Source organism: Amblyomma americanum, chromosome 4, assembly GCF_052857255.1.
Source record: "Amblyomma americanum isolate KBUSLIRL-KWMA chromosome 4, ASM5285725v1, whole genome shotgun sequence".
In the NCBI taxonomy this organism is placed as follows: domain Eukaryota; kingdom Metazoa; phylum Arthropoda; class Arachnida; order Ixodida; family Ixodidae; genus Amblyomma; species Amblyomma americanum.
Genome location: NC_135500.1, coordinates 181,971,915 through 181,997,937, shown reverse-complemented (window position 1 = coordinate 181,997,937; position 26,023 = coordinate 181,971,915). Strand labels below are relative to the sequence as shown.

At 43.5% G+C, this 26,023-nt stretch overlaps 1 protein-coding gene across 4 annotated transcripts; it reads left to right on the top strand.

The window, feature by feature from the left end:
• Positions 1-405: 405 nt before the first annotated feature.
• Positions 406-25,766, top strand: ZnT49B (solute carrier family 30 member 9). Of its 4 annotated transcripts, none has more exons than XM_077662504.1 (16): positions 406-741; positions 1,055-1,219; positions 5,693-5,795; positions 7,025-7,117; positions 8,761-8,843; positions 8,949-9,016; positions 12,098-12,153; positions 12,218-12,320; positions 16,036-16,091; positions 17,715-17,850; positions 18,867-18,906; positions 19,906-19,977; positions 21,700-21,973; positions 23,434-23,563; positions 23,665-23,778; positions 25,386-25,766. In XM_077662504.1, the coding sequence occupies exons 1-16, from the start codon at positions 615-617 to the stop codon at positions 25,428-25,430; spliced, it is 1,665 nt and encodes a 554-aa protein (XP_077518630.1). In that variant the 5' UTR covers positions 406-614; the 3' UTR covers positions 25,431-25,766. The 4 variants fall into 4 exon arrangements, with proteins under 4 accessions (XP_077518630.1, XP_077518631.1, XP_077518633.1 ...); XM_077662505.1 differs by having other exon boundaries at positions 409-741; positions 1,080-1,219; XM_077662507.1 differs by having other exon boundaries at positions 427-741; positions 5,693-5,760.
• The last annotated feature ends 257 nt before the right edge of the window (positions 25,767-26,023 follow it).

Below are 26,023 nucleotides of genomic sequence, written 5' to 3'. Positions count from 1 at the left end.
AGCTGAGGTCACGTTTGCAGACCGACTCTTCCTTGTCATCACAGAGGAAATGCGGCGAAGGGTACCAATCTGGCACATCTTAGCTGGGCATCCTAGATTGGCGAGTTAGCAGAGTGACACAGCACCACCCTTGGGTAGCTTGGGCAGCTTGAAATGGAGCGTCTGCGCACGCGCGGCTTTCGGTTTGGCATGGAGGTTTAGGATGTACTGTACGTACCTGTACTAAACCGAAAGCCGCGTGCGCTTTCTCAGTCGGAATTACCTGTGTCCTTCTCAAAACGTTTATTTTTGAAATTATTTTAAGCATTTTCACTTTAAAATTGGTTGAAAGCTCTTTACAGTGCTGAGCGTGCTATTAGAGCTATTATTGACGGTGTTTTGCTAGGCGCTCTTGGTGCTCTTGGCAACAGTACCAAACATGGCGCCACAGTGAGCGTTGTATTGGTTGTAAGTGAAACGACATAGTCGAAACGCCTGAGGTATCCGCTCTGAAATTATGAAAGAAAAACTTAATTTGAGTGTCCCGACTCTCAAGAGGAACAGCATATTTGGTCAGCTGCTCTAGATGCCCTTTCTTTAAATATCCAAGCTTGTGATAAAGACTGCACTCGAGTATGGTCATTCCGTGGGCTTCCATCTGTGCTCCTCGGAGCTGTTGCTGCTTTAAAGAAACAAGGCACATCTCTAGGCTGTCAAGACAAATGAGGTTTCTCCACGTCCGGCCAAGCCTTGACAGAAACGGTACACTTTCTAATCATACAACTTCTGTGTCTAGATATAAGTATTCTGCAGCTTGCTAAGACGGATTATATGTATGATATCACACCCTGTGCCATGACCTGCTGCGGCCCAAAAGAATTATCATGGAGTGTCGGCTCTAAGGAGTCCGGAGAACAGTCGTCTTTAGCTGTACGAAACTGGCTATATCACGACTTTCTCAACGAGGTTGCTCCAGGCGGGCGGCCACTTTATCAACACTCAAGTCGTTCTTTTCATTCATTGCGTTATAATTCGCCTCTCGTATAAATGTGGCACTTTGAAACTCAAATCGCAGGTGTTCTGTTCTTTTGCGGAAGCAGAAAAGCGCGACCAAATAGACGGATGTGTGACAACTTCATGAGGCCACTGCTTGTTCAGCACGCCCGCTGCTTGGGAAACTCCACTGACGATGGCAAGGAACAACCGCCGATGTCCGAAGTTCAAGCGACCATAGTTAAGGGTACGCTCTTGTCCGTCCCTTTTTTTTTTTTCATGTGGCTTTCAAATGTCGCGAGTGCAGTGCATGTGATTACTTTTGAAGTGTTTTGCTGTTGTCGTTGACATGCGGCCTTGTCCTGCATATGCTGCCTGAGCTCAATGCCGCGGGGTTGATTCCATGCCGCGACGACCGCATTTCGGTGGGCGGAATGTGAAACCCCTCGTGTAGTGAGATTTCGGTGCACGTTAAAGAACCCGGGTGACCGAAAACAATCGTTTTCCACGATGGCATGCCTCATAGCCATACATTGGGTTATAAAAATCCACAAATCAATAAATCATTTCAGTTAGCATACATTGAGATGTAAGTTCCAATTGCAGTGTACTTAACAGGGAAAGGAGTGCAGAGTGCGTGATTTGAACAGAGCTGAGCCTATGGAACTGTGCATGGAAACAAAAACACTTAAAAAAGGAAATTTTTGAAGGAACATGGCACTGGATGCATTTTGTACCCACTTAATGACTAGCTTCCATGTCTGTTACAACTACGCCAGTTATTTGCACAGCCACCGTGGTAGCTCAGTGGTTATGGCGCTCGGTTGCTGACCCGAAAGACGTGGGTTCGATCTCGGCCGTGGCAGTCGAATTTCAATGGAGGCGAAATTCTAGAGGCCTGTGTACTGTGCGATGTCAATGCACGTTAAAGAACCCCAGGTGGTTAAAATTTCCAGAGCCCTTCACTACGGCTTCCCTCTTAGTCCGAGTCGCTTTGGGATGTTAAACCCCTCAAACCCAAACCAACCAACTAGTTATTTGCATACTTTTTGGCTAACTGTATCATTTAAGGAGGGAGAGAGGTTTGGTTACAAACAAAGGCAGAGGTGTCAGGTTGACCTCTGATTTTGTGGCCTGCTACTGCTCTGTAATCATGCACATGGGGCGTTTCATTTTTGTCCTTTACACCTCAAGTATTTGAACTCTACTTGAGCACAACTCCCTGCGGCACTTCTGTGGAAGCTACGATCACGAGCCATGATTTTCCAGTCTTGTGTGGTTGGCTGGGGAGCGCATGAGAACTGCACACTTGTGGAAGCCTTTGCCTTGCACTCGTAGCTTTCACTGCTGTGCCACAGAAAGCTGTCCCTACGTACCGTATATATGCGAGTAAGGGCCATTTTTTTTTTTCTCAATTTTGGTCGAGTGCAGTCCTTTCCAAAAAGTGGCATCTTTCAGTTTCATTTTCTAGCTATATTCTGATGGTGCCTTCGACTGGTCGCGTTAGATCACTCTAGAGCACTCTGAGAGGCGACCGCACATTCGGCTGGTCGAAACAGGACGCTCCGACTACATTCAGCTGGTTCTTTCTGAGTGCTCGCCTACAGCTCAGAGCGCTCTGACATGCTCCGAGGTGAGTTCACGTGACAGCCAAATCCGCCATTTCGCAAAAGCTTTGCGAGGCCTCGGCGTCGCTTATGCGTAGGCAGAAGCAAGTGTAGGCTTTTGACGCAGTCACGCAGTTGTAGCGTCCTTCTTGCAGTGTTGTGTTTTGCGTGTGATGCGCTGTGTGAGGCAAAATGTCCAAGAGGAGCCGGATAACTATGCTAGGAACGCGGTCTGTGTTGCTGTCACATGACAGCAGCGATTCCAGCAGCAGCTCAGACGAGGATGACAGTGCTATCTACAAGACGATGTTCAAAAAGTGAGCGTCCCACGGGGTGCTCATTTTTGCCGGAGACGGTGAGCCAGGGTAGCGATCGATACAGGCTAGGCAGCAACCCTGATGCAGTCTGTGTGCGACCATGTGCAGCTACTGTTTTCACCAGCAGTGGTGCTGCGTCATGGTTCCGGAAGTTACGTCCTCCTTCTGCTTCCTGCGCTTCCGCTCTTAAAAACTACCTGGCCATTCGCTTGACTATACTCCATTTCATACAAAGCAGGCAATGCTGCGAAGGCTGCGGAAGTAGTGCGTCCACAAAACCATATTACTCTTCCACGTATCATTCGTCCTTCTCGAAGCCTCGATGAGTGTTTGGACGAAAACAAAGAGCAGTATAAAACGAAGCGGTAGTACTGAAAATTATGGCCAAAGCTGTGAGGCGCTCAGTACTTGAACCCTCTTGCTATAATTTTCACTGAGTGTGAACTACCTTTTAGGCGCGAATGGGGTAAGGGCGATTCGCCCTACCAGCCGCGTATCAGACCGCCAAAGTCATTCATACTTTTCGAAGTCTCGAGTTGGAAAACAAAAATGTGGCAAGAGGTAAAACGAAGTGTAGGAGATTGCCATTCACGACACTTAATATCTGATTAAACGAGATATGCTTGTGTTCACTTTGATCATAGGGCGAACTATTTTTTGGGCGAGGACTTAGCCTGCACGAACAGGCATGCTTGCTTTAGCAGCGTTGCCTGCTATGTATGAAATGGAGTGTAGTCTCACTACGCGCTCGGAGCAAGAGAGGCTCCCACTCTACCAAATCCTAACTGCATCACGGGAGCGACCAGTCGAAAACATCATGAGAAACTACTTTATTGCGCCACGCAATATGGCCGTAAATCTGGTGTCGTGTGGCCCTTACCCGTATATATGCTGTATGTGCTTGGGATTACTGAGAGCCCAGGACAAGCATAAGAGAGACCACCTTTATGATGTCTTGATCTTCTTTCTGCATTTTTATGTCATCCTTTCCATTGCCTGGTTATATATTCTGTGGGCATTGGATATATCGGCAGTTGTTGCTGCTGGTTCTTTGTTTATCTTGTTCTTTTGTCTAATATTTAGTGCTGCTTGCCATGTTTCTTCGCTTTGAAATGCTATTCCATTAACACATAATCACTGCCACCTCCTGACTTTCTTGTGTCTACCATTTGGTAGCGCTATACTCAAACCCTTTTTTTTTATTCAGCCTGTTATAAACATTTCATTCAATAGGCATCCTTATATTCGTTATTGTGGAGACCTGGTCTAGAGTGACAAAAGTGAGCTTTTCATATCTCAAAAAAGAATGACACGATGAGTCTTTCCCAATCAGTATGAGGGTTGAGCATTACCATGGAAGGAGGAGGGTATAATTCAATAAAGGCCGAGTTTGGGCGAGTTGGTTTTCCATGCTGAACGTAAAAGCGCAAAAAACAAAGACGTAGAATAAGACAGACAACACGAGCGAATAAGACAGACAACACGAGCGCTCGTGTTGTCTTTCTTATTCTACGTCCTTGTTTTTTGCGTTTTTACGTTCAGCGAGGAGGGTATGACGAGAGCGGGTCGATGTGCAACGGGAGAGTGTTTATCAGGGCAACTGCGTAGATGGTGGTAACTGTGTAAGGAGGAGGGTATGGCGAGAGCGCAAATATGCATTACTGGTAAGCAGTTACAGTGGAAACAGGAGTGAGAGTATGGCAAAAGTGGAGGAATGTGGCATGCATCGTCTGCGATGGCTGCTGTGAAACGTATTGCCCAAGGAGAGGCTCAGCGGTGGTAGTGCCATGTGCCTAGAGCGGCAGACTGGAGAGGAATGCTAGTCGAAGAGCAAATATGTGTAGAAAACTAAAAAGAATGCCATATAATTATACGTATATGCATGTTGTTCCCAAATTCTTTAGCTCAAAATATCACAAAATGAAAATACCTGAACAGCTGTTGCTGGTTCTCATGATACACAATAGTAACCATCCTGTGAGTTTCTTTATTTTTCTAAGATACAGTTTCGTTTTTGGCTTATTTTACTGCACCATCTTTTCAATGGAATAAATAAATGCAGCACTGAATTTTTAATGCACTATCCCTCTAGCTCAGATGGTTACCAGGGCTTATGGTGCATCAGTGGTGTGAGCTCACTGTGCTTACCAAAGCTCTGAGGAGTGCTAACTTTCATTGTCACCATAGTCATTAAACCTATGAGTAGGCCTGAACTCGGTGTTTGTTGCTATAGCTGATGTGGTTGGAGTGGGTCATTTTCATTTTTGCCAGGATGACCGCAGCGGTGGCCTAGTGGTTTGGGCACCCGGCTTGCATGCGGGAGGTGCGGGGTTCGATCCCCCGTGCCGTCGGGTACCCACCGGTGATACAATGGGTGCAGGCTTTCCCCTGCCTGGTGTTCGGCTTCTTTAGGGTGAAATGCTTGAGAAATGGGTCTTTCACCCCACCTTGAGTAGAAGAAAAAAACCTTGTGCCATGGTGCTTTTTGGCCACAGATGCCCTTGCGTAGTAAAAATTATCATCATCATCATTTTTGCCAGGAGCAGGCATTAGTGTGATTGGGCTGGGTTTTTATGGGTAACCCACTGTGATAACAGCCAAAGGGTGGAACGTACATCCTGTTCAGTACTCTGGTTTGAGTTATTGCTGTGGTCATTCATGCGCTTTTCTCTTCGACGGTGTTTGTATTTTTTGTCGGCTGCAGCCTTAGAAGAGGTCCATTCCTGCTGCAGTAATAGTTTGAGACAATGTTTAGAGAATGTCGTTTGTGACAGCCTAGAATTTTTCTGTTTGCAGCTGTCAGTGGCCATCGTCGAAAAGTGGATGTGACGAAGGACTACACGGAGCGCAACTTTGTGACACCAGTACGTGCTATGAGTGATTATCTGTTGAAACCAAGGTAACACTGCAAAATGTCATTTTCATTGATTGAAGACACTTTATGCTTAAGAGAAGTGTTGTCTCCCTGCTAATAGCATGTAGAGCAAGATTTCATTCTGTTGTGACCCTTCAAAGAAGTGGCGATATGTGTCAGAAAAAGTTCTGCTTGAGAATTTTATTTTTTGTGTATTGCTTTTGACTTCTGAGAGTATGCCAGTTCATCATAGCCAGGAAATTTTTGCTTGTATGAGACATCAGAAGCGTTGCTGGGCATAAACAGAGGAACTACTGGTCAAGATATTTGTTAGCCAGTCATTCCTAGATGCCAAAAAATAAATTTGATCTGTGCACTGTGGGGCAGTCATACTGTGAAGGCTGTGCATGGAATCACAAGAAAATGTCGTAAGCCCTGAGTTTTTTTTTTCTAAATAGTTTCTAAATAGAAACATATCCTCTATTTTTCTGTTCAGCTGGTGTAAACATTTCCTTGTTTCAGTGAAATTTCTAGGCAGTCTTTTAATGTAAAGATACACTATTTTATTATGACTAGGCACAGCAGTTTTTCTGGCAGTCTGGTAGAGTTAGCTTAACTAAAGTGTGTTGTTCAGGGTTTGCTCTCAACCAGTCATCAGGATAATATCTGCACGAGTGTTCAGCATGCCTCTTCTGCTTGAAGAATGCCACAGAAATGGTAGTATAAGTGAAGGTTGCATGTTTGTACTTAGTTTCTTGAGCAGTGATGCCTCTTGCATTTTCCTCTTTTTTTTGTGCTGACGTAAGGGACAAGAAGAAATGTTATCATCACCTGTCAGCCAGTGCTGAGGAGAGTAGTTTCATAGCTGGCTTGAAGTACAGCAAATTGGTTTAGTGAATCAGTGAAATAAGTGCAGGTTATTCATTTGAAACTGAAGTGAAGGCTACATATTTGTTCACACAACGCAACTATTGTCTTTGTGTGCATGGAAAAAAAAAAGGAAGATAATAGGGCAACCTTTGCTACCACAGACACTAACAGCCAGAAAACAGGATCAAACCAGAAAATGTGTGTAACAGACATTTTTTTATTTGTTCCAGCTCTCACTGACACTCTTTCGACAATGTAGTCTGTCTGTCTCATGCAGTTTAGGGGTGAACTCTTCCAGTGTCGTGGCTGCAACAAAAGCAATGTGCACAACAGTGGGGCTTAGTGAAACCTGTGCATGCTTTGCACATAGCATTTTTCTCAGTGTGCCTTTGCTTGACGTGCAGTGACTTGGAAGGACTGCGCATGGTTAAGCGGAGGAGTCCATATGAAGACGCGCCACCACTGACTGTGTACTTGCGCCGTGACGTTGAAACTAAGTGAGAAGCATTTGTCTTAGTATGTCTTTACTCATTCTGAAAACCTTGTGCAGGTTAATGTGCTGAGTATTGCAAAGTGAATATTGGATTACAAGATCAAATTTGAATGCTCAAGCATTTGCAAGAGCTGTTTTCAGATTTGTCTTCAACTGAGGTTGTAGTGGTGTCTTGTTTCATGGAATCACGGTTGCTTTTTTGCCAAATTTTGGTTTTGTGTTCTTTCTTTGTATTGATGCTCAAGACACTATTAAACGAAAATCATTACATGGAATTGACGTGCTCCCAGTAATTAGTTTATAACTGAATTTCTTTTTTTCTCCTGTTGTTTCAGTTTCAACAGTCAGAGTGGCATGAATTAAATGTTGGGATGGAAGAACAGTGATAATGTAGCTGCTCTTTTCATTCATTGTCATTCTGGCTCTTGGGGCAGGTTGGTGCAAGTGTTGTAGTGTATGAAAATGAAGAATCAAGCTTTTTTTCATGCCTCATGTGACCTGAATTGAACTCAGATGTAACAGTCACAATTCATCTGTTCAAAAGAAAACCAATACAACATGAGAGAAGAAATGCAGTTATAGATTATTTGCTAGCCATAGGCAAATTCCATCTGGTAATTGATGAATTTGTGCTAATGCTTGTGCACAAATGCAAAACAGAAAATAGGCAGCTGGGAATTTGGCATCTACATACTTATTTGAATATAGAATCTAATACACTGAAGTACTGTACTGTCCTTTCCTTTTTTTTTTGAGGAGTTTTTAATTGTGTATATTAATTGGGTATTTTGTCTAAAGTAGCCTTTAGTTTTCAAAAATTCAGCAGGCACTTTCAGACTAAATCTTTGTTTGAGGTTGCTTTTCTTTCCCTTGATTAAAAGCAGAGTTAAGTAGAGTTGCATATAGCTTGCTGATCTGATTTACGAGCTGGCACAATGTCCTTCGGGCTCTGCTTCTAAGTTGAAAATTCAAGAAATGTGCTATCTTCTGCTTGCATTACGCTGTTGTAATGAACTATCGTGCACCAATTCGTCCTCTAAACGCAGTGAATGCAGAAATTAGGATGGGTGCATTGTTACTGCTGTGACTGTCACAGTCACAATGGCTGTGACTGCTTTTGAAAAAATGGCAGCGCAATAAAGATGGGGACGGAGACGAGACGATAGGTTTAGCACTGACCCGTTTCGCCTGGCTCCGTTCCTGTCGTCTTGTTTTCATCCTTGTCTTTTTTGTTCTGCTGTTTCTTCAGATATGTACCAACATGCCCAATTCGCCACGTTAATTGTGACTGCTTTGATGAAAACTGGCTGCACAGTTAAGCTGCTAACGATCCTGTGCAAGCCTAGGTGAGAATACACTTAAAGTCTGGTAGTTCACTGGAAAATTTGAAGCTAAAGGGTTCATTGAATGTTTTACCTAACTCCATCTCACAAGTGGTTCACAGTGTAGTGGAAGCTGCGAGCACGAGATGATGGCTTCCGGCCTCGTCAGGTAAGCTTGTGAGCTTCCACGGTCAGCAGACTTGTGGGAGCTGTTGCCTTGCAATACAAGCTTCTACTCCACTGCGAACCACTTGTGAGGTGGAGCATAGGATTTGGTTTATCATGATAGTTATCTCACATGTTGTTTGCCTCCGTTCACCTTCAGGGCATTAGAAGTCTGGGGATCATACGAAGGCTTGCAGAAGGAGCATGAAAAAAGGCGTAGGGAAGAACAGAAATACCGAGAGAGTAAGTGTTGATGTATTCTTTTGCTAGGCCTTGTGATGCCTTGGCATGCTAGGCTAGGGCACTGAACACTGCTAACTGATGATATGTTCAGGCAATGCTTTTCAGGCATGTCCAATGTCAAGAGCATTTTGAAGGAGTACCAACGAGCTGAAAGAGCAAGTCAGGAGGCTAAGGTAAGGCACTGCATTTTAGTCGAGCAGGGATTGAGTTGCCAGACCACACAAGAATAGCTTCAGTTCTAGTTTTGCCCTTTTGCCAGGGCCGTAACTGTGCAAGGCCTGGCATGCACTTTCAGTGTCAGTGACGCTAAGGGAAAGGCTGAGCAGGTTGAGGGTACATGAAGCATTCCTAGTAACTTGCTTATGCAGTGGGTAAGATATATTATTGAGCACAAAGCATCATCTAACTGCAGGCTAGAATTATTGTTTTAACTGCTAAGCAACACTGATGTCTTTTAGACTGTTTTGGCACCTCTAGTGGCTTAACAGCACATGAAATTAGATAAGCCAAATAGTGCATCGCTCATCCTGCATCACCTTTATTTTTGTCCTTAACTCTCTAATGGGTGGGCTATGAAAAATTGGAAATATTGTACAGAAGTTATCAGTTTCCAGCGCTGAGCTCAATGATTTTCCTTTGTTGTATAAATGTTAAAAATCTCATTTTAGGTTTAATTGTAATTATTGCTTAGTTAGATGGGCACAAATTAACTTTATTTCTTTGAGTTATAAATTAATAAATATGCACATACTTTCGTGTTACATCATTGAGAAATTTCATCCGCAGTGATTGGTTAGGCTGGAGTTTCGCTAATGTTTTTATGGTCTGGACCAAAGAGAGTTTTCTGAAAAACTCATTGATGCTAACATGCCATTTATTATTTATTATTATTTATTATTATTATGCTGTTGTGAGTTACTTGCTTTTAAATGGAGGATAATATAAAAGCTCTTCCGAACTGATTAAATTTATTGAAGCAAGGTGTGAAATGGCATCACCTGAAATGTCTTCATTTTATTGTGTCCTTTTTTCAAATCCCAGAAGTGCCTGCTGCTGTGACTGTATGTTGCAAACAGTACATCTTTTATGTAGTGCTGTGCAGGAGTCAGGTTTTGCAGTTCTTACTTTAAATTGAGAATGATGTCAATTTGTTTATAGTGATGTGGTGTGGCTGCTCATCTGTAAAGACTGGCATTTTGCTTGTCACATCATTGGCGGTGTTGCGAATTGGGCTAAGAAATTTATCGAGCTGTGCTTAACCCTTTCATACACACATTATGTTGTGCTGGCATCCACCCAAGCTCAGCTATACAGCTGCGAAGAAAAGCTATATAGCTTCCACAAACACTTTATAGTTAAAAAATAAAAAAAAAATGCCAGGGAATAAAAGGGAACGAGGCTGCTCATACAGCCACCTGAGCATCTCTCCCCCGGAGTTCCACCGAATTCCCAGACTCTGTCGGGACTCCTGTACCGAATCCGCTTACCACATTACAACATACCTGCGCCTCAGTAGGCAGACGTCTCAAAGCCCGCCAAGGGCCTGGATAGAACTGAGAAACACCTCGGAAGGCTGCAAACGGGGTCGTTTTTAAGCCCTGCGATTCTAAAACACATAGACCCAACTTTTCGGGGTAGTGTAAATTTTGTGAGATGTGGGCAGACGCATATCGTATGGTATGGGCCTGCCAGAAAAATCCGCAAAATAGAGTAAATCAGCCAACGAGAGAAGGCTAGGAGGCGACCTTGTCCAGCTGCTTGGACCTGGAGTCCCAGAGGACTGTGGTTCAAAGAGCGCGGGCAGCGGCTACCGCCAATGGTTTCCCAGAATGAGGACTACCACCCTGGCAAGGGAGCGGTGAAACCTTCCACTCTCGTCTAAAACCCGTCCCAGTGCATCCTATAAAGTTTTACCACCACCATCCTCGTCTGGGGTTCGAATCTGGCGCCATAGTTTTCCTCGAGCAGTTGGTCCACCAACTGAACTAACTGGTACAGCTAGCATACGCAAGGGCGAGAGCGAATTGATCTATAACTCGGAAGTGGGAACAGTGTCGGTCAGATGTTTAGGGGAATCTACCAAGGTGGAGTAGATTTTGCAAGAATGGAGTAATTGCTCATTGGCATCCACCCAAGCGCAGCCCTACAAAGGAAAGCAATAAAGCTTCCTCAAAAACTTCGTGGTTAAAGAAAAATTCGTCCAGGTCTGGGGTTCAAACCCGGAACCACTGCTTCACCGGTGCAGTCGCTTTACCAACTCTCCCACTTCAAGGTATTGATCAGTGCGCTCTCGCCCTGCCATATGTTAGCTATCCTGGTTAGCGCAGCTGGTAAAACAACTGCTCCGGTGTAGCGGTGGTCCTGGGTTTAAACCCCAGAGCAGGATGAGTTTTTCTCTGGGCATTTTTCTTTAACTGCGAAGTTTCTGTGGCAGCTGTATAGCTTTCCTTTGCAGCCAGACGGCTGCAATTGGGTGGATACCAATGAATAGTTACTGCCTTATTACAATCTACTCCATCTTGGGAGATTCCCCTAAACACTTGACCATTATGTTCTACTATCGAGAAAAATCAAAATTTGTATGTGTTTATACACTTAAAACCCTCTATTTCACAAAAAGGACTTCAATGGCGTAAAAAACTTCAGGAATTCATGCACGCCATTTCCACTCTCGTCGATTTGCTGCCTTTTTCTTTTGTGAAGCACATATATGGCCAATTAATCATTTTTTTCGTCTGAAGCTGTTTCCGCAGTGAAAACTCAGTTACAATGTTCCTTAGTAAAACATTCCACTTCTTCAGAGAAGAAAAAGTGACAGCGTTCAATAGTACTTCCTAGGTGCGCCGTAGAACTTCGCAATGTCTATCTCAATTTCTTGCTTTGTAAAAATGTTTTTTTTTCCCTAGACATGAAATGGCCCTGACATTCTGTCCAGCAAGAATTCCAGATGTAGCCAGCACCTCCAACTTTGCGAAAACAATGCTGGACACTTTGCAAAAAAAATTTTGAAAAGTCGCTTGCACAAATTTAGATGTCACACCACAGAGAGTAAATGTTTAGGTGCTTCCAGGTCTAGTCTAATTGAAAAGAGGAAAATAAGCTAGTTTAAATGCCTAAAATGCATAAAATGTTTCAGCTGCTTTGCTTTGTGTGCAATACTACTTTAGGTTTTCTTTGTCTGCATTATAATATACAGTTGGTGTGGTAGAGCTGTGGTGTTCTACTTATTCATTAAAATTTCTTTCTCTGTGCAGAGGAGAGAACAAATCCTTCAAGGTTCAGGACGAGTGGTGCACACAGCTGTGGTGATGTGGGTAAACCTTTTTGCATGTCATTTTCTGCTGATTGAGCACAGCCTCTGATTTCTATTCCAGAAATGGCCTAAATTTTGCCTTCAAAAGCATAGCCTGGCTGTACACAGGGTCACACAGCATGTTCGCTGAAGCCATCCACTCTTTGTCAGACACGTGCAACCAGGTAATGCATTCACTCAACTAGAGTTGCAAGTATATGGTAGAGGCTCATTTGGCTGTGTTTGTTTGGTTGTAGTGACACATAGTTCATGTACAGTTTCCTTGCTTGTTGCTCAGGACACAACTAATGGTGTGCCTTTCACTGCGTCAAGAAAAAAATTTTCTGAGCTCGCTAAAAAAATAAAAACAGGTTATATCTTTGTACCAAAATATTTTAATGATGTGATGATCATTAACTGGGCTGGGTAATACTGTTGAGGTCAGTTATTAATTCGTACAGATTCAGTGAACCCTCGTTAGTTTGAGCCCTATTAAAAGCGCACTAAAGATGATTCCAAGCTGGTATTTTTAACGCAGGAGCTCGATCTACATGCTCCGAGCATTCTTAGAAACTTCGAATTGTCCTCTGCGACCTATTTCTTTATTAAATCGAATTAAATGTCCCGGCTTCTGCCTTTTTCTTTAACTCACCTATGAAAGTAGGAGTCAAACGTGTGGAGTGACTTTCAGTCAGTCGATTTCGCTTTTATTTTGTTTTTTAAGTTTTCTGGAATAAATAGTTTCACTTGCACTCAACATAGCTGCAAATTAGGTCCACGGAAATAAAAATACACGTTGACTCTTTGTTTTACGTATCACTCCGCTGATGGCAGAGTAGCAAGCTGCAACGGCACTCCACGCGTTGGTTTACTCCTCATACTTTTGTAGGTGAGTTAAAGAAAAAGGCGGGAGCTGGGACGTTTTATTTGATTGAATAGGGAAATCGGCCGCACAGGACAATAACTTTGAAGTTTCTAAGAATGCTTGGAGCGTATAGATCGAGTTCCCACACTAAAAAGACAAGCTCAGAATCCTCTTTAGTGCACCTTCAATTCAAACTACGGGTTTGTTTGAACTGAAGCTTAGGTCCCGTCAACACCATGTGCTCTATAAAGGCTCCCATTCATTTTGTAATCCTGTAGTTTTGTAATCTGCATTAATTTCATAAACTGCAATAAATTATTTGCAAGAATAACTTCTATGTCAGCCGCTATGGCTGAGGGTGCCGCTGGTGAACACACCCAAGGTTAGGTTGCATGCAATATAAATACCCTTGAAAGTAGAAGACTGAACAGCCACCACCGTAGGTCAATTCGTAGAACACAGTACACGACATATGGAGGTCGTGGGTTCGGATTCTACTGGTGGCATGTGGTTGTTTTTTCTTCTGCTTACTTATCAATTTCTTTTCAGCCATGAAGTGATTACAGTACTAATTTCCCATTAATAAACACCACGAATTTAAAAAAAAATCCCCTATGCTTTCCTTGGTTCCGATGACTGTTGGCCTCTTTAATATGTAGAGACAGCACACTACTCGAGTGCGTGGCTTCAAAGAGTATTGGTTTCCCACATTCTTGCCTAGTGTCTGTCATGGCGTTAGCTCACAACAGGGCTGACTTGCTAACTTTATTATTGTGTTCAGTTAACAAGCCCTTCACTTCTCCTTACTATTCTCATGTTTAGTGTGAAAATTGCAATAAAAACTGGGGCTGCAGATGTGTCTGTCACTTCAGTAGTGCCTGCATAGCAGCAAAGAGTCGAGCAGTGCTGTTCTAGGGGTCCTGCAATATAAATTACCGCAAAAACCCGCGTTTAATGCGTACCCGCAATAATGCAAGGTTTAGACAGAAAAAAAGTTTTCATCTGCGCATAATGCGAGTAAAGCAATCAGCTGGAAGATGTTTCGGAAGTTGCAGAAGCTGAACATCCTTCGATTATTTGTGTACGCTGGTGTGCCGGACACGACGCGTGTAGCGCGGGCGCCAAATACTGGCAGATACAAATCAGGTGCCGCTCTCGCACCTACTCATGCCCTTTGATGTGAGCATGCGCAGACCGGCTCCGGCGTATGCACGGGTGTGCAGGCGTGCACGCTTCGGAAGTGTCCGTAGTCGGTGCTTTAGTGATCGTCGTCGTCAGGTGTACTGTCTGCCAAAAAGCCCTTGTCAGAGATATCGTTCCACTGAAACACGTCTTCGGTACCGTCGAGCACATTTGATATCCCACATTTCTTGAAATTGCAACCGGTGAGTTCCTCGGGAATGCTAGCCCAAGCATCCGCCATCCAACTGCACAGTGTGGCTGGAGAGGCCCATGTCCAGCAGCAGTAATTGCAGGCTCTCCCTACCTCATCCAGATCATGTAGCAGTGCTTGATGCAGTACCAATGCTTTTGGCAGCCATGATGATTACTTCCCTTTTAGAAACAGCCAAGGACTGCTTTCGCGATCCTGTTACCATGGGAGGTGCGAACGTGTTGGGCGCCGCAAGGTCAGGTCAGCATAGTGACCTGTCGTCGAAATCGAAACTGCTGACGTATGCCATCGCTAGATAGTGCCTCCTTTTGTTGGAACCGTGGCAGTAACGGTGCTCAATAATAACGAAACCGTAACTGCGGATTATGGCTGGAAATTGTATGGATCCACACATAATGCGAGGCGGAAATTAACATGCTAAAATCCGGAAAAAAGCCTCGTACTATACGCAGCTTTTTGTGGTAGCTGAAGGTCTACAGACAGAGCTTGGCTGTTTGGCAGCAGTGTGTGTTGGAAATCGGGTCAAAAAATAAAATATACTGTGAAAGCTCGTTAATTCGAACCTCGATAATTCGAATTTTCTGATAATTCGAACTACAACACTTGGTCTGGCCAAGCTCCATAGAGGTCTGTGTATAAAAAAGCCCGTTAATTCGAAAGCGCATCGATTCCACTACGGATAATTCGAACTACACGCCGCCGCGTCACGGCGGCTTGGCATGCAGCACGTGGCCAAAAAAAAGCACCTCCGCATAGTTAGATGCTGCGCACGTCCTAAACGGGGACAGAAGATGGAACCAGATAAAACCGTGGAGGAGGGGGTAAAGCCTAAATGGCGCCATCACCGCCGCCGCGGCCGGCGGCGCCGGAGGGTAGGGATTGGCGTCCGCGGTGGGGGCTACCTACCTCATTTCCGCGCAGCCTCCGATACTCTCAACAAAATACTCGTTAATTCGAGCCCTGTTAATTCGGAAATACGGATAAGTACTGGTGGCGCAGTCCCAGCCAACGCCCATGAAAGGCTATGACTTCGGACGGGCGCTATAAATTACGTGCGAAAACCTTTTTTTTTTTTTGCGAGTGTCGTCTATCCTTCCACCCATCAGTCGCCAGCGGAGGCACACAGTCAGCCGAAATCATGATGCCGGCTTTTAGCATCGCCTGGCGATGCTATTTTATTGGCTATAATTTATGCATTTCAAGCGGCATGCAAGAATTGCACAGTGCAAAAAAGCACTGATCTTTCAAGAATGGAATTTCAATTTTGCATGAAACGGAAGTTTTTTTTTTGGGGGGGGGGGGGGGTTACTACCTCCTCCAATGGCAGTCTAGAGCAGTGATTAAATTAATTTTGTTAAGAATGGCTGATAAATTTTGTTAGTGATTGTGGATGAAATGATTTATTTTTGCAGTTACGAGTACAAACACTAGCAGTGGCATCTGTTTCATAATGACTACTCGAAAATAATTTTTTCATGAGCGGAGTCTCAGGATTTGTACTATGCCACAGGTGCCTGGCTTGAACATTACATTATTCGGCATGTAGTGTACTGTTGTTTGCTGGCATAGTTTCCTTGGCGCTTCTTTTGGCTGCTTTTTCTTGTTTTGATGGAGATCACATGAGATTTGTTACGGCTTACAGCTGCTCCTGGCTTTTGGAATACACAAGTCCATCCAGCAAGCCAATCCAGATCACCCGTGAGTGAGGACCTCTCTTGGAAAGTAACACTGCTTTTAGGTTCATTAGACGCTAAAGGGATAAGTTAACATAAACAAAAAGCTACACTAGACTGATGAATTGCCTTTTGATACCACTACTAGCATTTTTTTCTGCACAAAAAGGGGAATACATTACTGAAAAAATCACAAATAAAGTCTTCACTTTTGTCCCCCATTTACCACCTTCCCTGGAACATGGTGGTGTTGAGCCATTCTTGTAACGTATATTGCTTCGAGCTCTTTGTAATGAAAACAAAACTGCTTGGTTTATCAGTTCGATTGCCCAATGTCACAATGTATGTCAGCTGAGGGTACCACTACATATACCATTTACCATGATGCCCACTTTACCACCCTTCATGCTATAAGCCATCCTTTCAAGATACTATTGCAATCTCACTATTCAGAAAGATAGTGAACATTCCTGAGAGATTGGTCTTGGCTTGAGGTTCTGAAGTCTCTACACATGACAGGTTCATGCAGGTTGACTGAATGGCACAAAAAGTGAGCGATGCTTCACATTTTTCTCTCTTGACAGCACTTGCTGCTCCACTTTTCTATTTCGGAGTGTTTCCCATTGAAATAATATCACGTGTGGTGAGCCAGTCGTGGTCAGTGAACAGTTCACTTGACCAGATGCATTTGCCAGCGTTCTTGAGGGGCCTGACTACAGTCTTTCGGTTTTACAGAATTTTCTATCATATCCAAGCTCCGTTCTTATGGCTTATTTGCGATCTTGGGACCGCAATCTTAATCAAGCTAGACTTAATACTCTCCCCTTTAGCGTCCCTTTAAAGCAGCTGTTCAAAGCTTGGCAACCCGGCCTCATTTATAAAAGGGGTTCAGAAAAGATGGGAGTAAGAAAATGCTCTGTGGTTCACATAAAATCATTGATGACCTGGTTCCAAGGTGCACCAGTATGCCCTATGCAGATTTCCACCAGACAGCTTCTTCATTAAGATGCAGTACTGTTAGAAGCAATCGGGCAGTGTGCATGGTCCGAGTGAATGCAGAACAAAGAACGCATGCTTATGCAGCACAATCCTCTCACTCCAAGGCCTTGTGCCCAGAGCAAGGGCTGGACCATCATAGTGATGACTTCGAAAGTAAAATTCCAATTTGAATTTTGTCATCGTTTGATTGATCTCATACGTTTAATTGCAGACAGTGTCAATAGTGCTCAATCACAAATGATTAGGTGGCATTGTGAATGGTTATGCGAGAAGTATCTGGTGACCCTCACGTGCATGCAGTAAAGGAATGAGACTGAACCATTGTACTGTCACATGGCCTCTGATGGGCTCGAGGGCAGTTGTGGGAGCCTCTGTTCTGGGCAGATTGTGTGAAGAGCAAGCACGCTGGAAGCCTGTCATGTATCGCACATGGTGCACTGGACATTGCCAATATTATTTTTGTTTATTTATGCACATGGTTTACACCTCATAAGCCACAAACAGAAGGGAAAAGGGGACATTATTGGGCTGAGGGGTTGTGAATTTAGCTCGCAAGAACACAGTTTGGTACGGCACTGTGAAACGATGCTTATATTTTCAGTATAAAAGTGCAACAGTAACAGTATGTTGCTACTCTGCTTGGGTGCAGTTATGGCTACCACAACATGCGGTATGTTTCATCGCTCATCAGTGGAGTGGGCGTGTTTTTCTTTGGGGCTGGCCTTGCGTGGTACCATGGCATCAAGGGGCTGCTACACCCTGAGCAGCTTGAGTCGCTCTACTGGGTATGTGTGAGCTGTGTTGCCCCATACTTGTTAGTCAGAACTTTTGCTTAATTAAGCATGGATGACATGTAACATGCTGAAGTGCACATACCTGTCTTGGATTGTTGAATCCAGCTAGAACTCAACTCCCAGTTAAAGCTCTGGTACAGAACTGAAGTTTCCCTGCCATCTTGAAACTGAATGTGAAAAAAAATTGATGACAGTAACTGCTTCAAACTGCTATGGCTTGAGTTTTATGGGATGCATTATGTGCCATTCATATGGAATACATGTTACAATGTATAAATGGTGAAGCTATGTAGAGTTACAATTCTGTAGTGTAAAAGTAGCATTGAATGCTTGAAGCAGTTGAACAAAAAGCACACCTTCAGGTTTTTATCTGGGCTGCTCATTTACCAAACATCTCGAGCATGGCTGTTAGCTTTGTAACTAATTTTTTGCATACCTTATGCTTCAAGCATCATTGAAATTGAACTAGGGAGTACCATGCAGCCTGGAAGGTGTAATTGAATGTAATGGAGCAAGTTTCTTTTTATAGAAAAGCACAGGAAAGGAACTGTTTTATCTCACAAATATGGAACTGGTTGCTTGGCATGTTCTTTATCAGGTTTTGGATTGAAGATTGCTCATTTTATAAATAAAAGCTGTACCCATTATTTCTGTTCACATTAGTGTATCAAGTTTGATTTCGATCACCCAGAAATTCCTTTTTGAAGTGCGTGTAAAAAAAAATGGATGGAAAAGGAAATGTAAGTTAAGGGATGCTTGTTGCCCTTTATTTATTTATGCTTTATGGGTTAAAATAGCTCTGTACCTCTTTACTTTGGTTTGAGGTTATGTTTGACCAGAATTTTTAAATCCACCCCAAGCCAAACCTGGAAATATATTGATTCAGCACCGAGGTTTGTTGAGTGAGTGGCGCAGCACTGTGCTTCTCAGACCAGCCCTATGTGCCACCGTTCTCATCAACAAAATAACTCCAAGTTCTCAACCTGTCCCTCCACTTCGTTTTCCAGGCCTTCTTTATTCTTGGTGGCTCGCTCATCTCAGAAGGAGGTACTTCTCCCTTTCTAATCTCTCTTACAGTGAGGCAGTGGCTTTGGAAGGTGGCGTAGCTGTAACTGCGTTGTGGTTTTCGCTGAACCTGTGTTGAATTTTGTTGGGTTATTTTGGTTGCAACCATTAGTCAAGCGATGCAGTTATCTGCTTGGCAGTGCTGTATTTAAAAGAACATAATAAAATTTGTTTGCTTTCTTTAGCATCATGTTGCCTTCTTGGCTAGTGCAGTTGAGACTGAAAACAGGGGCCACTTTCAACTGCAGTTATTGTGTTCTGATGGACAACACTTTTAGATGCCCACATACTGAAATCCTGATGTCCGTGAGATAAGTGTAAGGGGTCTTCAGTTTTTTAGAGAACCTTACTGCACCTGCTTTGTAACAAAACCATTTCTTGTGTTCATAACATTCATTTCTTGTGTATATATTCTGCTAATAGTTGAGCAGCTTTTGGGATATCATAAAGTGCCTGTCTCTGTTGCTTACGAGCGTCAGGTTAGAAACCCAAACCTCGAGTAACTGTGCTATGAAAAAGTTGGTAAGCGAGCTAGGGAGTGCAGATGTTTGCTTGAGGTCTGATTAGTATTAGGCGCAATGTTGATGCGTGTCAGTTCAGGGAAGCTCCCTTCAAAATAAGTGCAAGAAGGTATCAACAGTAGGCAGATTTTTTTCTCTACAGCAGCAAGTTTTAATATGTGGTTTTATTCTACCATATGCAGCACCAATTTGTACTGTTTTACTTTTCTTTTTCTTTCTTTCAGATTTCTTTTTTTTGCCTTCTGCTTTACTTAGCCGAGGTGGTGTTTGGATTCTAATCGGTGCATTTTTTTTTTCTTGTGCAAGGGCAGTTTCGAGTTAGCACCGTTACCATTTGTTTTAGGCGTGTGATATTTGTATTATATGCTTTATAATAACAGACAAGCATGCAAGAACAAGTTGCTTTCCTACTATAAGAATTGGATTTAAGTTCTCTATTGGAATATGTAACACTTCACAGGGACATTTCTGGTGGCCTTCAATGAAGTGAAGAAAGGTGCCCGGCGGGAGAAGATGACCATGCTGGAATATGGTAGGTGTAGCTGAGCTGCTAATCTGTAAAATGATAACAGTGTGCTTCTGTGCATGGAATTGCCTTTTGCAAGCGTACTTTGCTTTAGTGTTACACTAAAATGTGCTTGGCCGGGAATGCATTACTACCAAGTTGTGTTATTTGATAATGGCTTGATAGGCTTAAGGTTCCTGCTTTACTGTGCCTTATGTCTGGCCACGGTAGCTTCTCTTTCCATTAAAGGGACACTGAGGAGAACTCTGCCATTTTTTTGTTGTTAGCAAAATCTGATAGTTCGGCATTTCATGGCTTTGTTGCCGCTTGTCCGGGCGCGAAATATTCATTTATTTCAAAGAAATTTTTATTCGAAGTTGAGAAAGTTTTTCCCGCCGCTCCGATTCAAACTCGAGAACTCTTATGACGACACGGAGAACTCTTATGACGTCACAGAACGGAGTGACGTGATACGTGACGTAAACGCAGACTCCGTGATTTCTGAAGGCTAGCGGTGCGGTGCGCAACCTTCCTTTGCCAGCCTCAGAGATTCGTGGCTTCCATGAAGTAAGGAAAATTCCTCCATGGTGGCGCCTCTTGTCCTAGGAAGTCATCACGCTTGTACTTGCGAGATTGGCCTGTGGCGGCGACACCTGTATTTTGGTTCTTGGTATTTTCTACATTACAAGAGCTTTGTTTTCAGTAAGAGTGGCGTTTTTGTGATCAGGACCTGCTATTCTATCGATACAAGCCAACTTCAATTTCTCCTCAGTGTCCCTTTAAAAAATAAATGCTGGAGTTCTTTTTTTTTTTACAATGTACAGCGAGACTGACAGCAAGGCCTCTGTTTATTTTGGCGAGACTTTCATACTTGGCTGTCACAGTAAACAAGGTGTGCCACCTCACATAATTTTGAATATGTGTAATGAGTGCACAAAAAACTGCTCAAATTAGGCTGTGTAAATGGCTCTCACTCACCTCAGTGACATTTGCATAATCCTTGAGTTTGTTCTTGTTATTAAGGGTGGCAATCAGTATGTTGCTTCTGATAAATAAAATAAATAAATAAAAATATGTGCACTGCTTGTATTGCTTCTAGCCAAGGCAAAAATGGGCAGCAATGCAAAATCACTCCAGTCTGTGCCAAAACTTTATCAAGCCGATGATCGCTCCCGCATATTGCATAAAAGCATGCTGCGGAGCTCCACCTTACTCAAGTCCAATCTGTTGTGTCTAGTTCACTTACTGCAAACATCAAGATATAACGAACGGCGTATGGTGGTCCTATTTTTTATAAGCAGGCTTGGCTGTAATGTGACGGTTCATAATGCAAAACTGGCTTGCTCGTGTTATCCTTACATAAATCTTGAAATAAGTTTTAATTCAGTTGAGATGTTATGATGGCAGGGTCTGTTATTGTGCAGCTAGGGTGGGAAGGATCTTGTATAAAGTGATGAGCGGCACCTTGTTTTTCACTTTGTTGTCATGGCCACTGTGAAAGAAGGTAGCTGGAGATGGTAGAAAAAAGTCATCGTGAAATGTCGAACAGCAAACTACCAACAACACAATAATGGTTCTAACCTGGCATGTTTTTTTATGTTATGATGCTGGTGAAACTTAAGTCACCGGAAAAGGTGAAGTGAACGGCATAGATTTTTAGGGATTCCATGCTGTTAGCGATGTATGCTTGGTTAGGGTTCGTTATAGCAGAGGTTGAGGGTGACTGGTGCCCTGTCTCTTGCCTCGCAGTGCGCCGTAGCCGTGACCCCAGTGTTAATGTGGTGCTGCTGGAGGACATGGCAGCCGTGCTGGGGGTCACTGTAGCAGCTGCCTGCATGGGACTGGCCACTCACCTCGGGGACCCCATGTATGACGCCATTGGCTCGCTCATCATCGGCACGCTGCTGGGCTCGGTCGCTGCCTTCATTGTCTACTCCAACTCGGTTGCACTGGTCGGGCGTTCCATTCCTTTCGATGCCATGCAGCAGATCAACAAGGAGCTTGAGAACGATGTCATGATCAGGTGCGAGTCCCCTGCAGCTCCCCTGTGCACTTTCGTTTCAGTGGATCTATGCTTCCACAACATTTAGAATTGATGGCTATATAATAGGGAGGACCCGATGTTGCTTTATATGGTACTTAAGAGCAGTGAGTTTCAGTTCTCCAGTTTGCATGTTTCCTTTTGAGCAAACATGAGCCATTTGTATAGAAAAGGTGGCAGTGTCTTGGCATTTGTAGATCTTTGTCATGACTCTTGCTAAGCAAGAATTAGTGAACAAGTTGTGAAGTAAGGTAGACAGGAGTGCCTTCCCAGCAGAAAAAGCAGTGTACTATCATTGGTGTTGTGGCAGGCATTTTGCCACTTGTAGAAATGGCAACACTGTCTACTAAGCGCTGTTAGAAGGGGTGTGCGTTTGCTTTGCCACATCTCCGTGTTTGCCTTATGTACGTCTCTGCCCTATTGCTAGTCTGCTTCAGCTTGGACTACAGATGCTGGCACATTGACTTGGCATCTTGCAGTAATAATAAATTGTTTATTTGCCATCTTATAAAAAAAATTGCAGATGGGGGGGTTCTGTAGAAAAAATTCTGTCCTTGGACAGCTTGACAGGTCTACAATCTTGTGGGAGAGGCAGCATCACACAGGCATATATACACCTTCATATAGTACATTCATATACATACATATGCAGCATTATATATACGCATCACTCACTAATTCCTCAGAGCATTGATGAAACAAATGTAGGAACTCAGAAACATAACACAGTAAGTTGAAAAAAAATACTACGAGATGCTCTTTTGTCCTATGCTATGCTCTGCCATTTTGTTCTTTGTATTTCACTGCAAACGCATTGCAGACCATGCTGTCAGCATGCTTTGTGTTATCCCGGGACTGTAGTCATTTACATTATATATCGTGTGTGTGTATGCAGCATGTTAGTTTTCTGCAAGGTGTGTTAGTGTGTGTGCACGTGTGTGGGAGGCACTTCATTTCCTGAGCAGCCTTCTGCTCTCATCCCCTTATGTGATGTCCCATCAGGGGCCTTTAAGAGTAAATAGATTATGGTGATGATGATGATAGGTATTGGTTCATCTGATAGTGTGTGCACTGCTCCGGTTGGTGAAACTGAAAAAAATAGTTTTCCACAAATTTCATCGGCAGAACAATCGACAATTATGGATTTTTTGCAAGAACTAAAATATGTTGATGTGAGACACTTTATGTTTTTTTTTTTTGGAGCCCCTGATAATTCAACAACCAATTAATTTGAACATTTTTTCAGGTTCTGCAAATTCTATATTAACAGTGTTTTACTGTAATGAGGGAAAGTTAGTGCCAGTGTTTCTTTTTTAATTTTATACAGCCTGGACAGTGTGGGTTGCCATGGCTTTCCTGCCATGTACCTTCATTTTGTGCTGTTTCTAGTACCTGCATATACTTGCTTGGTTCTTTGTCACCCCTGTGCTTATCTTTTGCAGGGCCATTCATGATGTGAAAGCCACAGACATGGGAAACTATGTTGTGCGCTACAAAGCTGAAATTGACATAGATGGGCGTGAGCTCACAAGGTCTTACCTAGACACACAGGATATGGAGCTTCTTCTGGAAGTAAGTTTATCCTTTGCCCATTCTTGAATATTGACAGCAAGGCTTTCATTGCACACTGCAGTTGAAATAGTAGAGTATGCCACTCAATGTTGTCCTTGCAGGAAGTTATGAACATAGAGACCATTGAACAGTTGGAAGCTTTCATGTTGAAACATGGTGAGAACATTGTGGACCTCTTAGGGGCACAGGTGGACAGAATTGAAAGCAACTTAAAGGTGAGTACTGTCAGCAGCAGCAGGAGTTATCATGGTATTAGTTAAGGGCTGACTGAAAAGTTTTGGCGTTGTGTAATCGTGTGAACATTTCTGTAGCTACTGTCATGTTTGAGGCAGTTTTTACTGAGTGCTTTGTCTCTTGACATGGTTAGGCTTTCAAAGGGCCCTGAAACATGTTGTTTGTTGACTGAAATTTATTTATACAGTAAAACCTCGTTAATTCGAACTCAAAGGGGACCGGAAAATTCTTCGAATTAAGCGAAGTTCGAATTATCGAACGGGCGCTAGAATGAGTGGTTATAGCGCCCCGCTGCGCAGGCAGAACCTGAAGCAGTCACATCCGGACTCGTTATCGCGAGCTAGGCGCTACTATACGCTTGTGGTTTGCATATTCTGAGAATTAAATTCATCCGGTCCTAATGGCAAATGAAATAAATTGATCGGCCGGTTATGCACCAGAAACAAGTACTGGAATGCATTCGTGTAATCAGCGAGCTTTAGTGCTGGAATATATAATGCTATTTATGCTCCAAAACATGTTTATTTACGGGGAAGGATTGTCAAAATTAAAAGCAATCCGCGAAAGGCATTTGCTTGCGTTTCTTCTGCCGAGACTCCATCAGCATCACTGCAGCTTGCCCAAAGTTCCTGTGCAACGTGAGAGTTCTCATTGACAAAGAAGTGGCATGCTGCAACATCGAGCGCCGACGCTACTTCATGTGCACTTGGCGGTGGCATAGTCTCGTTGCCGCCTTCGGACTCATCACTGTCGGCTGTTCTCACCACACGCGAGCCCTGCGACGTCTGCTGGAAGCATGCAGCCTCAATTATCGGCCTCATTCAAGTGCCCCAACGTCTCCACGCTGCTGTCCATGTAGCTCGCGCTCGCGGCACCAACTAAAGCCGCTAAAGCCGTCATCGCCCAAACCGCCATACTACGTTTTTTACACCACGTGACCGCGACCCTGCGACCGCGGCACAACGAAAACCTGGAACGGCTCGCACAGAATCATCTGCGGCGCCGGCGAGTGCTCCAGCAGCAACAACCTGCTACGGCATGCACCGGAACGCTGGCTCCGTGTACCTCGTGCACCCTGCTTTTTTCTTTTCCATTGTTTTACATCTCTGGTAAATTTAGAGCATGTTTTACTTGCTATGGGACAGCTTCTATCAACGAGGAGCGGTGTCATCCAGCGGCTCCTAGTTCGAATTAACCGTAGCGGATGCCGACTTGTTCGAATTGGAAGTTTTTCCCCATTGAAATATACTGGGCTGTGCCGGGACCCGGGCGTCAGTTCGAATTAACCGTAAGTTTGAATTAACAGAGTTCGAATTAATGAGCTTTTACTGTATTGGTAACATGCTTTGTAAGCAGTGCCGTTTTGAAAGTATTTTTTCTGAACGTGCTAAAGAGCAAAGAATTAAATGAGGAACATTTGTCTTTTAAAGTTTTTTCTGCTAATCCGCCATGCTCAATTTGCAGTTCAGGATCCTTTAACTAATATTTTTCAAGTAGGGGAGCATAAGAGGGGTCTCTTCACAGTGCTCTAGCATGCTTACTAGTGCTCGGAACAGTGTGTTCAGGGTTGGTGCATCTCTGATTGCAGAAGCGGCACCCTGAAGTTCGCCATGTGGATTTGGAAGTGCTTTGAACTGGACAATGAATGTGCTGGACAGACTGACATTGCTGTCATGTTCAACTTTTTTGTAAATAGCCTCAGTGTAAAGTAGCCGGTGAGCAATGAACATGAAAATATGAAATTGTGTACATTAGTTAGAGGTTACTGCTTTGTTTGCGCTATTTGTCAGCTTTTCCAAAACTGGGCTTGACCACCAGGCAGCCCAGTCCATAATTGACAAAGAAGCTTTACAGTGTCACGTGCTGTGATAGCACACACAGAATCATGGTCAAGTGAATGTAAACTTCATTGGTTGAGCTTGTGCTTGGAGAAATGAATAAACTTAGTGGCTGTGCTACTAACAAAAAATGTGTGTTGTCATCGAATTGGGATTTGTAGTTCTCACTGTGCTGCTGTTTACGCTACATATCATTGTACATTTTTGACCGTTTTAAAAGGCGCAGTGAATATCACGGAATGAAATCTCAGATGTGGTAAACTTGTTTATTCTGAATTAGAAACAGAACATCATGCATTTCTGTGAACATTACAGAAAACAACTGAAGCTGCTGGCAGCACTTCTCAAGAAAAGGCAATTAATACTTACATGATTCCTTGGCATGTAC

Bases quoted from the DNA above. Each gene is read 5' to 3' on its own strand.
- ZnT49B (XM_077662504.1), top strand. From the start codon at position 615: ATGGTCATTCCGTGGGCTTCCATCTGTGCTCCTCGGAGCTGTTGCTGC. The intron at 1,220-5,692 runs GTACGCTCTTGT...TTCTGTTTGCAG, and splicing joins TCAAGCGACCATAGTTAAGG to CTGTCAGTGGCCATCGTCGA. The intron at 9,017-12,097 runs GTAAGGCACTGC...TTCTCTGTGCAG, and splicing joins GAGCAAGTCAGGAGGCTAAG to AGGAGAGAACAAATCCTTCA.